This window comes from Meriones unguiculatus, chromosome 2 (assembly GCF_030254825.1).
Source record: "Meriones unguiculatus strain TT.TT164.6M chromosome 2, Bangor_MerUng_6.1, whole genome shotgun sequence".
In the NCBI taxonomy this organism is placed as follows: Eukaryota; Metazoa; Chordata; class Mammalia; order Rodentia; family Muridae; genus Meriones; species Meriones unguiculatus.
This window is the reverse complement of record NC_083350.1, coordinates 44772433-44784646: the sequence shown is the minus strand read 5'-3', so window position 1 is coordinate 44784646 and position 12214 is coordinate 44772433. Positions and strand designations below refer to the sequence as shown.

Genomic DNA, 12214 nt, shown 5'->3' with positions numbered 1-12214 from the left:
ATAAGCTACTTGACCTTTCTAGTAGGTGGACCTTTCATACACTGGTGGATGGCATGCAAATTGACACAGGCCCAAGTGTATACTTGCCAAATGATTAATAAATTATTATTAATATTATTATTAACCAGTTATGATCCAAATGAATTAAAAATGTTTGTACTCACAAAATCTGTTAGCATACGTAAAATATCTTCATTTGTAATTTCCAAAATGGAACTACTCTATTTCTTCCAGTAGTGAAACAAATAATCTATAATATGGCCAACCAACAGAATATTATTCAGCATTAAAACAAAATGACCTATCAAGCATGGAGAGAGGAGAGATATGGAGGAAACTAACATTGGTAAAAAGTTTATATGGAAAGAACAAGTGGTGTATTATCCTAACTACATCAGCTTTCTACTTCCATTAGTCCCCTACCAACGAATAGAGAAGACAGACTTAAGAGGCTTGAAATCCCATAGATGTCACTATCTGGGTGGCCCTAGAACCAATTTCCCCAACGATTTGGGGATGACTTGAATCTGATATCCTAGAAAAGTTAAGACTAAACTAGTCTTATGACTAGTGGTTATAAGGGGTCATGAGAAAGGTGGAGATAAACAGATCCACAGGAAGGATTTTTAGGGCAGCGAAACCATTCTGTAGGAAGCTAGAACGGTAGAGAAATGGCCGCACACTTGTCTGAATCTATAGAATGTGCAACACCAAGAATAAACCCTACTATGAAGTATATTCCTTCGGGTGCTAATGAAGTGTCGCGATAACCTCATCAGCAGTGCGAAACCTAACGCTGTCCTAACACGCTAGTAAAGCGTGTTGTGTGTCTGTGCGGACAGGAATGCATTGAAATTCTGTTTCCACCTACATTTGCTGTGAGCATCTGTTGGGGTTTTGTTGTTGCTGCCATTTGTTGTCATTTTCTTTGTTTTTGAGTTGCTTAGTTATTCACCCCACTGTAACAAAACACTGCAAACTGTGTGGTGCTGAAACAACAGAACTTTATTCCTTCTGCTTAAGTGGCACTTCAGGGCAGAGTCCCTTCCAGCAAAGGCACCTTTTTTGGCTTACAGAGAAATCTTCTTGCTGGGTCACAGGGTAGAAAATCCAAAGCAGCTCTTAGAATCCTTTTCATAGAGACACTGAATCCAGTTGATTTACAAGAGCTCTGCTCTGAGGACCTAATTTCCTAAAGGTCTTACTTTCTAACAAACATCACATTGGAGGTATGGGTTTTAACACATAGATTGGGGTGGGAGCAATCACATTCGGCCTCTGGTATGCGGAAAAAGGGAACCTGAACAAATAAATACTGTACTTTCCTTTTTAGTTTGGAAGTGTGTGTGCGTGTGCATGTGTTGCAAAGATGAGCAAAAAATAATAGTAATACACTATTGTGTTCATCGAGTTTCTCTGGAAGGTTATGAAGAAATGCAGACTTAGGGATTGCTTCATTTTTAAAATGTTTTCTAGTTATTTACTTGATTCATTTTTTCCCTTCCTCCTCTTCCTTTATTTTTGGACATGGTTCTCAGTGTGATGCCTAAGTGGGTCGCACAGTCCTCCAGCAATCCCCCTACCTGAACCCCCGGAATAACAGGAACTGTAGACATATACCAGAACAGGGCATAACACATCTTTATTTTTTCCATTGTGTACCTGCATAGCTGGGCTTCAACGCATTGTCTGTGAATGAGTTAGTAACAGACGAGTGGGAGAGGCTTATTTGGGGGCCCTCACTTTACTTAGAGCTCTCTTTAAGCTGGACCCCTTTAATCCAATCTCCCACATTGTGAACGAGGAACATGAGCCAAAACCTGTGCCATGGTGTCTTCACAAGTGTTTCAGGGCCACCATTTTGAAATGTTCTCCTAGAAGCTGTTCAATAAGAAGCACTCACCACTAAAATACCGTCTAACAATGGGCTCATTGGCGAGAGTGCTAGAACTTGACTATCCTGTGTACATCTGTGTCCTCTTTTGAGAACACATGCTTCCAAATGCTAGCCCAGTTGGTTAGACAAAACCCACTGGGGTAAAGAGAAAGAAAACAAGAATTACATTTGTATCTTTGATGATATTTCTTCTCTTCCTTTCTCCCCACTCCGGTTTGTTTGTGTGTGTGTGTGTGTGTGTGTGTGTGTGTGTGTGTGTGTGTGTCTGTGTGTCTCAGTATGTCTGTGTGTGTGGTTGCAAGGGTGGAGGTTAGATCTTCAAGTGTTACTACCTTAGTTTTTTGAGACAACATTTCTTTTTGAACCTGGAGCCCTCTGTTTTGAATAGCTGGCTTGCCAAGGACTCTCTAGACTGTGCCTGTCTTCTGTGTCCCAATGATGGAGTTACAGACACATGCCACCACACCTGGATTTTATGTGGGTACTGCATTCCAAATGCAGGATCTCATACATGCACAGCAAGCACATCTTTCCTGAACATGACTCTCTTATTTTATAGTTTACATTGTTGCTTACATTTTACTTTATAAATAAGCATCATACCCTATAAACAAAATAGTTTGTACATAATGTGTTTGCACACACATATATGTATAGTATATGTAAATATATGTGCACACACATCTATAGAATATCAGTCATGTTCAAATATTTTATTTATCTTTCAAGCAGCAATATTCTGATTCAGAAAATATTCAGAACCAGAAAAGTTTATGTATCACTGCCATAGCAACATCTGGACCAGCCGTCTCACTTTAAGAAGGAGGAAGCTATAGCTTAGAGAGAAAAGAGACAAGTTGGCAAAGGTACCAGCTAGTAAACTGGTTGGGGCTAGAGACAGAGACTGCCAATAATTTTTCTGGTTTTGTTTTTCTCTCCCTACATTGTTTTATTGTTCTCTGATGAAACTGAACTGTCTTTCAAAATGCCATGTGGTCACATAAGGAACAGAGATATATTTTAACATTATTTTCCTAGATGTTTAATTTAGAAAGTTCTAATCCACCCAAACACAAAGCAGAAGTGGAGTTTCAGTTTGTACTCCTCTCAGGCATTTTTCACTCCTGGTAAGCTTTATCTGCGTCTCACAGGGTCCTTTCTATAGAATGATGCCCAGAAATAAAACATGACCAGAATTGACTACAGGAGTCGCTGACAGAAACCCCAACAGACAGCACTCTAGCCATCTTATACAAGAGTAGTCAGCAAAACCTGGTTTCCAGGGACCATTAGTTCGAGGGAACTCTGCCAATTGCAGCATTATATAAAAGACGTGTTTTGTATGTTCGTCAAAACCCACTGTCAAACTTAACCAGAGTGCTAAGAGGTTTCTGACATGCCAGGTATGGGCATGGAAACTCTGGAATCAAGGGCATCCTGTGATCCAGGTAGCAATATCTCTTTTCCCTAGGCAGCATACATCCTCTCCTTTGTTAGAGTACTCTAGTATAATGCATTTGCAATCTTTGGCTTGGGCCCTGACAGCAAGGGGTCTATGGCACTCTGGATGACTATTTCCACTGGTCATCCTTTCTGCAGGGCAAGAAAGGTAACAGCAACCTCATTTGAACACTTTAAAACAGGATGAAAAAAGTCTTCCTTTATTTAAATTCTCTTTTCTACCCCTTGGCTGACTTCATAGTGAAAACATCTTGTAGAGAAAAGCCTCCCATGGGACACAGGGAACTAGCAATGTGCCAAAATCCCTGGAACGGAGCCCCTAAGCAAACCCCTGGAATCAAAGTGTCATTTCTTTGTTTTCCTGGATGACAAAGCCTTTGAGGTACCATTTGTTCCTGTGGACACTGTGTCATAATTCTACTCCTCTTGGTAATTTTCTTGTTGCTTTGAAAATTATACTTGGGTGGAAAAGCATCTTAAGACTTAGTGACATTTATTATAAGTGTTAGCCAACCTTGGAAGATGTTGGCAGTATGAGAATCTATCATGAGAAAAATTTAAGCACATTATTAAGATAACCATTTGCACATATGTCTAGCATCACAAAATTAGCTAGTAGTTACGGCTGAAACTAAGAATTGGGCATTCCTTGTATCATGTAGAAAAAATTTTATATTTTTATTTTGCCAAACAAAAAAAAAATTTGTTAATTAACCCATTCACGATTTACTAAATACATTCAACCCCTTAAGAAGGGTGTGGTAACAGTATGTCACAGACAAAATGTAGCTTTTTTATCAGCATTCTCTTCAATGATCTCTTAATAGATTCAGATCAACAAACAAGGATCTTGGGTCAACTGTTCTCATGGGTTGAGCGACTCATCTCAAAGCTGTTCTGAGTAATGAGTGGGTGCCAGGATAGCAGTGTTTTAGTGGTCTTGGTGGAAGATCTGTTCTTACCTGGCATTATCTTTACACATCAGGAGCTGGCACAATGCTCAGGCTGTTGAAATTAAAAACAAAACAAAAACAACGCTGCCTACTGTCTACAAAAAGCACTGATCAGAAAAGTCAGAGTTTAGATTCTGGTTCTCTCTACTTCCCATCGATGTGATCTGGGATTATTTGGTGTCCGTTTCAACTTCCTTAAGCATGCAAGAATTTTTTAGAAAAATAAATGCAGGCATTATATAAGACTAAAAGTCTGTAGGTGGCACAAAGCTGGTAGTGTGGGGTCGAAAATACAGCTTCAAGAGTGGTAGTGGTGAATCCACAAGGAGGAAAATCAGAACCAGCAACAAATGGGCCATTCCAGTGTCACAGAAGCTTCTGAGAAAGAGTTTCAGAAAGCTTGAGCAGCAAGGAGCTTCCTACGAAGACCTTAAGACACAGACACTTAATCACCAGCTGTAATCTTGTACAGCACAAGCATATGCTGCATGCAAATCCAGAAAATTAAGCAGCCTAATGCACTTTGCAATGGTTGCATCCCATCTGGACCTGCAGGTTCAGCTCTTAAGCCAAGGCACTGTATTTTCAGAAGAAAAAAAAATCTATGCAACACAGCATAGGCTGAGAAAGAAATCACAACAGTGGGATGCTCATACAGGAGGAAGGGGAGGAAGCATAGCAAGACTACTGAAGACAATCCGCTCATATCCAAGCATGGGCAGGCTGAGGCAGGAAGGTCCTCACGAGTTTAAGGACTTTGACTGCAAAAATGAGCTCCTATCTACCCTGGGCTATAGAGTAAGACCCAAGGAGAAGCCAGAGTCAGACTAGAGAGAGAAACAGACAGACAGACAGACATGCTTGCATTTGTGCTTGTGTGTGTGCATGCATGTGTGTGGGCACACACACAGAGACAGAGATGGCCCTCAAAAATATAAAGAGAAATGAAGTTTCGTAGTTATGTAATAATTAATATATGCTAAGTAGTCACTGTTATTATCAGTTTGTAGATGAGAATCTACAAAGTAAGAGCAGAAAGACTCTTAGTTACAAGCCTAAGTTATATTGTTGGGGAGGGGATAAAGCCAACTTTTCCCACAGTCATCCATCCTAGGTTTTGGACCGATACTGGAACTGCTTATAAATTATTTTAAGCCTTACAGAATTGTGGTAAAAGCATATTCCTCTAGTTTCTCTAAAGTCATGTATTTACCTTAGCAATGAAAAGTGAGCTTCCTTGACGTTCACTGCTTCTGCAAGAAAGTTTCAGTGTCTGTATAAACTGTTCCCACTGCTTATGTGTGGAAATGGTCTCTGAAGGACAATAATGAACAGAACTTCCCTTTTGACCCTTATAGAAAACTGGGAGGTGCCAAAACAAGACAAAACAAACTAACAAATGAAGAAACAAACAGATTGTTATTGTTTTGTTAAACCACTGAGGCTTAGATCTTGTTACTATGCCATTGCCCACCCCCTCCCCTTTTTCCAGACAGACATGAGAGCCAAACCTATATACTTGAAATCTTTTAAATATCTCTGAATAAGGAACTGCTAGGAGGGGAACTAGGAATAACCTGCAGATACTAGGTGGGCAGCTAAGTTGGTTAACTTTCTACTCTAAGATGTCCAGAACTTGCTTCACGAGGTAGTGAGCTCCCCGGAGATGACAGCAGTGTTTACACCAGTGCAGATGTCATTTTGCGCCAGTCTAGCATAAGAGATGATCTAAATAAGTAGTTTTAAATCAGGCATGTCCTAAACACCTCCAATGTGCCAGGCATCCCAGGCACAGAGATAAATCCAAACACACAGTCCACAGCCTCACAAGAATAACCCTTAAGTACAACACTAGATAACCTCGTGTGTGTGTGTGTGTGTGTGTGTGTGTGTGTGTGTTTGAAACGGTGTGATTAAAGAAAATTAGAGATAATAGCATGGACTGCATGAAGCAGACAGCAAGCCTGAACTTAGAAACCCATGTAGCTCTAGAAACCCCTGCGGATGTCTAAGTCGTATTATTATTTTTCAATTAGGAGCCAAAAAGTACAGAGTCTGTGAAAGGAAACAAAACGAGAGAATTGCTGGGTTTAAAGGAAGAACATTTTTCCTTTCTCTGGTTGCCATGCTTCAGTTTTGCAAAGCAAGCATATCATCTGGCTTACATCAGGGGTGTTCCAGCAAGGGGATACACTGACTCACAGCAATTGTTTCTGACCTTTTCCACTCCTCCTGCCCTGCTTTGTGCCAGGAAAGGAACATTTTAAGAGTGATGAAGTTAGACATGTAAAGAAGCAATTACCTTCCTATAGAGGGCTATTCTTCAGCTGAGAAATCTGCCAAAACCTTTCTAAAATACCAGAAGCTTTCCCTAAAAGGGCCAGGAGGCTCATACTCAAAGGAGGATGAGAAAATCATGAAGTAGATGAGTAATTCCAAAAGATACTGACATTGCCTCACAAAAGGTGCCTCTACACAGCACTAGCTTTGGGTCTTGTTTTCCCTGGTTGTTAACAGTACTTTGAAGTTTGTTTTTTTTTTTTTTTTTTTTGATTTTTTGTTTTGTTTTTTTAACTATCAAAAATCGAACCAGGAAGAGATAAGCTGTCCTTTCACTACCTCATTGCATTTTAATGGAAAAACAGCTCAGCACAGGATGAGTATTAACGGTAATCACGGTGAAGCAGACATTTCCATTGCAGGATATTATTCATGATGGCATTAGTGAGGAATAATACATGGGGGATGGCCTTTGCAGCCATTCCATAGACCGGGGTGAGGTCATCTGATTACTACTGTTCCCCAACTCAAACCCTACGATCTGAATTTTGACTCCTCCAGCCAGGCACTAGCCCTGAATTATCTAAATCATGCCTTTGGCTTTCTGTGAAATAAACACATAAAGTATCATAGTAAGTCAGACAGTTCAGAATGGCGTGGGTTTCTCTAAAACACACACAGAAGGAATTAGCTTTGACACATGTCAGAGCAGCGGGGGGCTGGCAGCCCGTGCTAGTTTAATATGCACTCTTATTGCCCCTGTCTATTTTCAAATATGTAATATTTTTACAGAGACAGCTGCATCCCTTGAGACCCATGCTATGTACACAAATACATTCTTCATAAACACAGATGTGAGGCGTCAGGCTACAGCAGAAGTGAGGCACAGAGATTCTGGTGTTCAGTGGCCCCACACCCAAAAGTTTCAGAAGAATCAGAGAGGAGTCGGCTCGCCCCGTGCTTTAATCCAGACTCTATAGAAATGACCCCATTTTCTCAACGCCAGTCTGCCCTCTGCCCTGGTGACCTGGATTGAGCTTTAATCTGGGGCGAGGGCGGCTAGAACAATTGTGCTGTTGGTTCCTCCGAGGGAGAGTCTGGAAATCGCTAAGCCTTCCAGACTGGCAGGGTTGACACACCCACCCAGAACCACCCTGCCAGGGGTGCCGCACGGTGGCTGGGGTAACCCGGGCTGAGACCCTCGCAGTGCACACAGGAGGATGCTACAGTTGGGGACTCTTTTATTTGAGCCCAGTCGCCTTTTAAAGTGTGAGCAAGAAAGTTGTAGCCGGGCCATGGCGGCTGAGTCTGAGAAGGGGGCAAGGGCCAGGGGAGGAGAAGACCCCGGGCTCCCTTACCTTGTCCTTGGGACCGAGGTTTTGCAGAACTTCCTTGCCGGTGGCGCTCCGGATCTCCACCCCGGCGGGCTTGGGCGGCTCCGGGGCGGGCTCCCTGCTCTCCTCCCGGCCCGGGACCCTGCGCGCTTCCCCCTCCGGCCCGGGCCGGCTCCCCGCGCCGCGGCCGCTGCCCTGGCCGCTCCGCGGAGTCTTGGCGCCGCGCTGCCCCACGCTCAGGGCATCGAAATCCAGCGTCTTGCTCTCGAAGGCGCCCTCCACGTTACAAAACATGCCGCCGTACTTCTGCCGGGGGACCTGGTCCGTGGTGCCCGGCCGGGCCAAGTACACGGGCAGGTCGTCCTCGTGGGAGCTGTCCCAGCCCCTGCGGCCAGAAGCCATGGTCCCGGCGACAGCGGCTCCCGGGCTTTTCTTCTTCAGCGGCTGGAGAGAGCGGCGGCCGGCGGCGTGCACACGGCCACAGTGATGGGCTGGGAGGAGGCGCCTGAGCCTTCGCGCCAGAGGCGGCAGTGCTGCTCCGGTTCCCGCCCGGCCCCAACCAGCCACGCTGGAGAGAGCCGCAGCCCGGGCTCCGAGCGCCCCCGGGACGCCCGCCCGCCCTAACGCGGCCTCAGCTCGCGTCCCAAGTTCAAATCCAGACTTGTGGCGCGCGCACGTACTGGCACACACACTCCTTGGTCTCACCAGTTCTGCGCGCTCGATACATGCTTATAGACAATTCAGCAAAAATTCAGACTGAAAACCTTGGCTACACGGACACATAAACTCTGCCTATTTGAACTTCTGGCTTACACACACACACACACACACACACACACACACACACGCACACACAAACACGCACACACTTTTTGATCCTCTTGTTGACACAAAGTAAATTGCCCAAGATGTTTGTATCTGAAAGTTAACTACTCAAAGATCCCACAGACTCCTCGTCCTTCCCACAGCCTAGACTGCCTCATCCAGTCTCAGAAGCACATGGGATTCCAGAATCTGCCTCATGAGCCTTCACCTTCACACAGGAAGTTCCTGAAGTGGGTCACGCATAGACCTTCGGCTTCAGCATATGCGTACCTACGTGCACGCCGGGTGCGAGGGGAAATCTCTAACTTTAATGGCAACCACAAACATCTGTAATCATCTCACCGAAGCCCGTTCCTTAAGTCACGTAGGCCATTGCAGACTTTGATTTTACCCAACTTTAATTTGCCTCGGACACAATTACATTGAATTACAGACAAGAATACATTCCCACGTTTTATGGTGCAAAGTGTTTATAATTGATACCTTGTCCATCAGGACGAACTCCAGGCTTATACCTCACACAGTGACCTCTCAGAATTCCTTAAATACACAAGCCTACATTTACCACCCCAGCCCCCCCCCCCCCGCCAAAAACAAAACAAAACAAAAAAAAAAACACCTCAGGCAATGGCTTTGCCTTCCGTGTTTCCTATCTCCACAGACTTGACCTGAGCGTGTGCTAATACGTGCACGTGGTTCTCACCTCCCCTCACATCCGGCCATTTGACTCCGACCCACGTGTGGCTACTTGATACAGAATCTCCCAACCATAGAGTTCCCTTTACAACTGTGCACACAGCCTAAGCCTAGAATAAACCGTGCCCTGATTTAACTGGGTCCCTCTCAGAAATGCATTGTTTACCCAACTGACGCGACTCAAAGTGCCTTTCTGCTCTTCTCAGAATCCTAGGAAAACAGGACTACAAAACAGATGCTGCCTGTCTTCACCTCGCGTGGGGCCATCTATCTAAGCATCCGCAGCTTTATGCCAGGTACCTTGAATTCATTTCCCCCACCTCCCTCAAGCCCCACAAAGGCAGAAGTTTGGCTTGTTTAGTTCACCTTTGCCTATATTCTGTGTAATACATATATAGGTATGCAAAAGGTGTTCCATGCAGCCTTTTAAAAGATGACAAAAACATCAAGGGGTATTTATGGAGCACCTGTAACTGTTTCCTAAGGACTAGCTCAGTGTGAGCATGGAGCAGGCTTCTCTGTGGGACACCGGTGATCTTCAAAGGCATCTGCACTGCATCTCATGAACCAAACACTAAGTCCAAATTACAGAGTAGAATGTAATTTTAGGCACTGAGACACTAAAGAGCCTTAATGGCAGGCCTATGACAATAACAGAGGATTGGGGAATGTTCGTCAGCCTGAATTAAGAACAAAGACAGGTATGTTAATGTAAGGCACACCAGTCTACACACAGTGAACAGAAGAGACACCTGCTAAATGCCCTGTACTAAGAAAATGATGCACTGGTTCTTAAACATCCTCTGACCACCTGATACTTTTTAGCCACTTCTGGTTACTGATGGACCAAGGGTTTCAGGTGAGAAATTGGAGATACAGCCAGTTTCTGTTCCAGTAACTTGTTTCTTTGTAACATCTCCATTGCTCTAGTGCCTTCGGGTTCTAGAGCCTTGTTTTTGTGCACGGTTGCAGGCCCCCTATTCTGTGCAGCACGGTTTTGGTGAAGGGAAACAGGGCAGATAGTCAGAGTTCTGAAGAACCTCCTAGAAATGCATAGTGCCTGGCTCTGTACTAAGGACATTTCTTGCAACATGTTCATTAACATTACTAGGCTCTGCAAGTTAGGTATCTTAATTTCTTTCTGTAAACCAACGTTTCTGAGCAAATGCTCAGATTTTTATGAAGTCCTAACTTAGAGAAAGTTATGGACAAAAGTATAAAGTTTTCTTTGGGGGGCTCCATTCTGATGTAGATGCACACTTGCAAATGTTGATGAGTATTGCTCTCAGGCATGCGCAACAGAGTGTGACGTTGTAGGTGTAATCTCTTTCTCCTTTCTTTTTTTCTTTCTTTTTGCTTTTTTCCAGACAGGGTTTCTCTCTGTAGTCCTGGCTGCCCGGGAACTCATTCTGTAGACTATGCTGACCTTGAACTCAGAGATCTGCCTCCCCCTGCTTTCCGAGTGTTGGGACTGAAGGGGTGTGCCACCACTACCTGACAGCACCCTCTCGTTATAGCTCTATTTTCTCATTACTCTTCATAATGCGATGGGCATGCCCAATAGTTACATTTGTCGCCCAAACATCGTATTTCAAAGTCAACCACTATATGCACACACATGTGCTCAATTAAGCAAGCAAAGCAATGTATTATTTCACAGGCCAAAATAAGAGTCACTGTTCTGAATTCAGTTCTGCAAGTACGTGGCCTTAGGCACGTGTCTTGTTTCACTGGTTTGTGTCTTTCTCCTCCATGTCTGGATCACTCATCCCACTGGTTTATTGAAGGCTTCGGCTTTTGAGTAGTATACATCATGCCAAAAATTCCGTATGCATTGACTTCACCCATAATAATTTGATAAGATTATTTATTATCATTTCCCCTTTTAAAACCAACAGAAAAAGTAAAGTCTTTTGTCCAAAACATCAAAGCTAGCACTTCAAACTGGAAGTCAAACATTCTACTGACCTGACTGATTGTTCTTCAACATCATTCTATTGTAGAGCTCCTTCCTAAGGGTCAGATAAATCATAATCAGAGTTTGATAATTTTCCCTTATGAGCAAAAGGTGTCAGACAACAACCCAACTCTAAGCCCATACCATGTTCTTGGGTAGAAGTTAATTTTAAGACAGGGACTCATACAAAGAACTACCCTGTCACTTAGATGAGTCTCAGGAGCACACGGCATTTGTGTCATAGCTATTTTCAGTAAGAAGATAAACATGATGGAGGGTCACTCACAAGAACAGCAGAATGTCTGCAAGCACTTACCCTACCCTGCCAAAGAAAGTAGTTACTCAAATCAATGCCCCAAACACTGAACTACTTCTGTAACACTGGCAGCTGAATAGAGCTTTCAACTTGTCACACCAGATCAAATTTGCATTTCTTGTAACTGCAGTAAAGCCCATGACACTTTGCTTTGGGATGACTTGTGATAAAAGTCCATAGCCTATCCGATTATAACTTCAGAGAAATGTCTTCCGGAGGTATCTTGTATTACCCATAGATCAGCAGAAGGCAAGAAGGCTTCAGCAGTCAGCAGTGATTGGCACCATGCAGTCTCTGTAAAGCAACACAGAGTACACTCTATGTAAAAACAAATTGCACCACATTCTTAGAAGAGAAAAAGAATAATAAACAACAGAATATAAAATTCAACACTCCCTAAGGCTGTGGGTGCATGCTGAAAAGCCAAAGGAGAAACAAATTATTGTATAATTTGCACTGAGTCAACAGTACACATATTTTGCAGCTTCTTGTTAT

At 43.5% G+C, this 12214-nt stretch overlaps 1 protein-coding gene across 1 annotated transcript in view; it reads right to left on the bottom strand.

Annotated features, from left to right (window-relative positions):
• The window catches only part of Dpysl3 (dihydropyrimidinase like 3), a 109757-nt gene extending 101345 nt beyond the window's left edge, over positions 1-8412 (bottom strand). Inside the window, exon 1 of the mRNA XM_060377320.1 lies at positions 7950-8412. Within this exon, the coding sequence (XP_060233303.1) occupies positions 7950-8327 (378 nt within the window). The 5' untranslated portion in view covers positions 8328-8412. The remainder of the gene's footprint in view (positions 1-7949) is intronic.
• Between the last annotated feature and the right edge of the window lie 3802 nt (positions 8413-12214).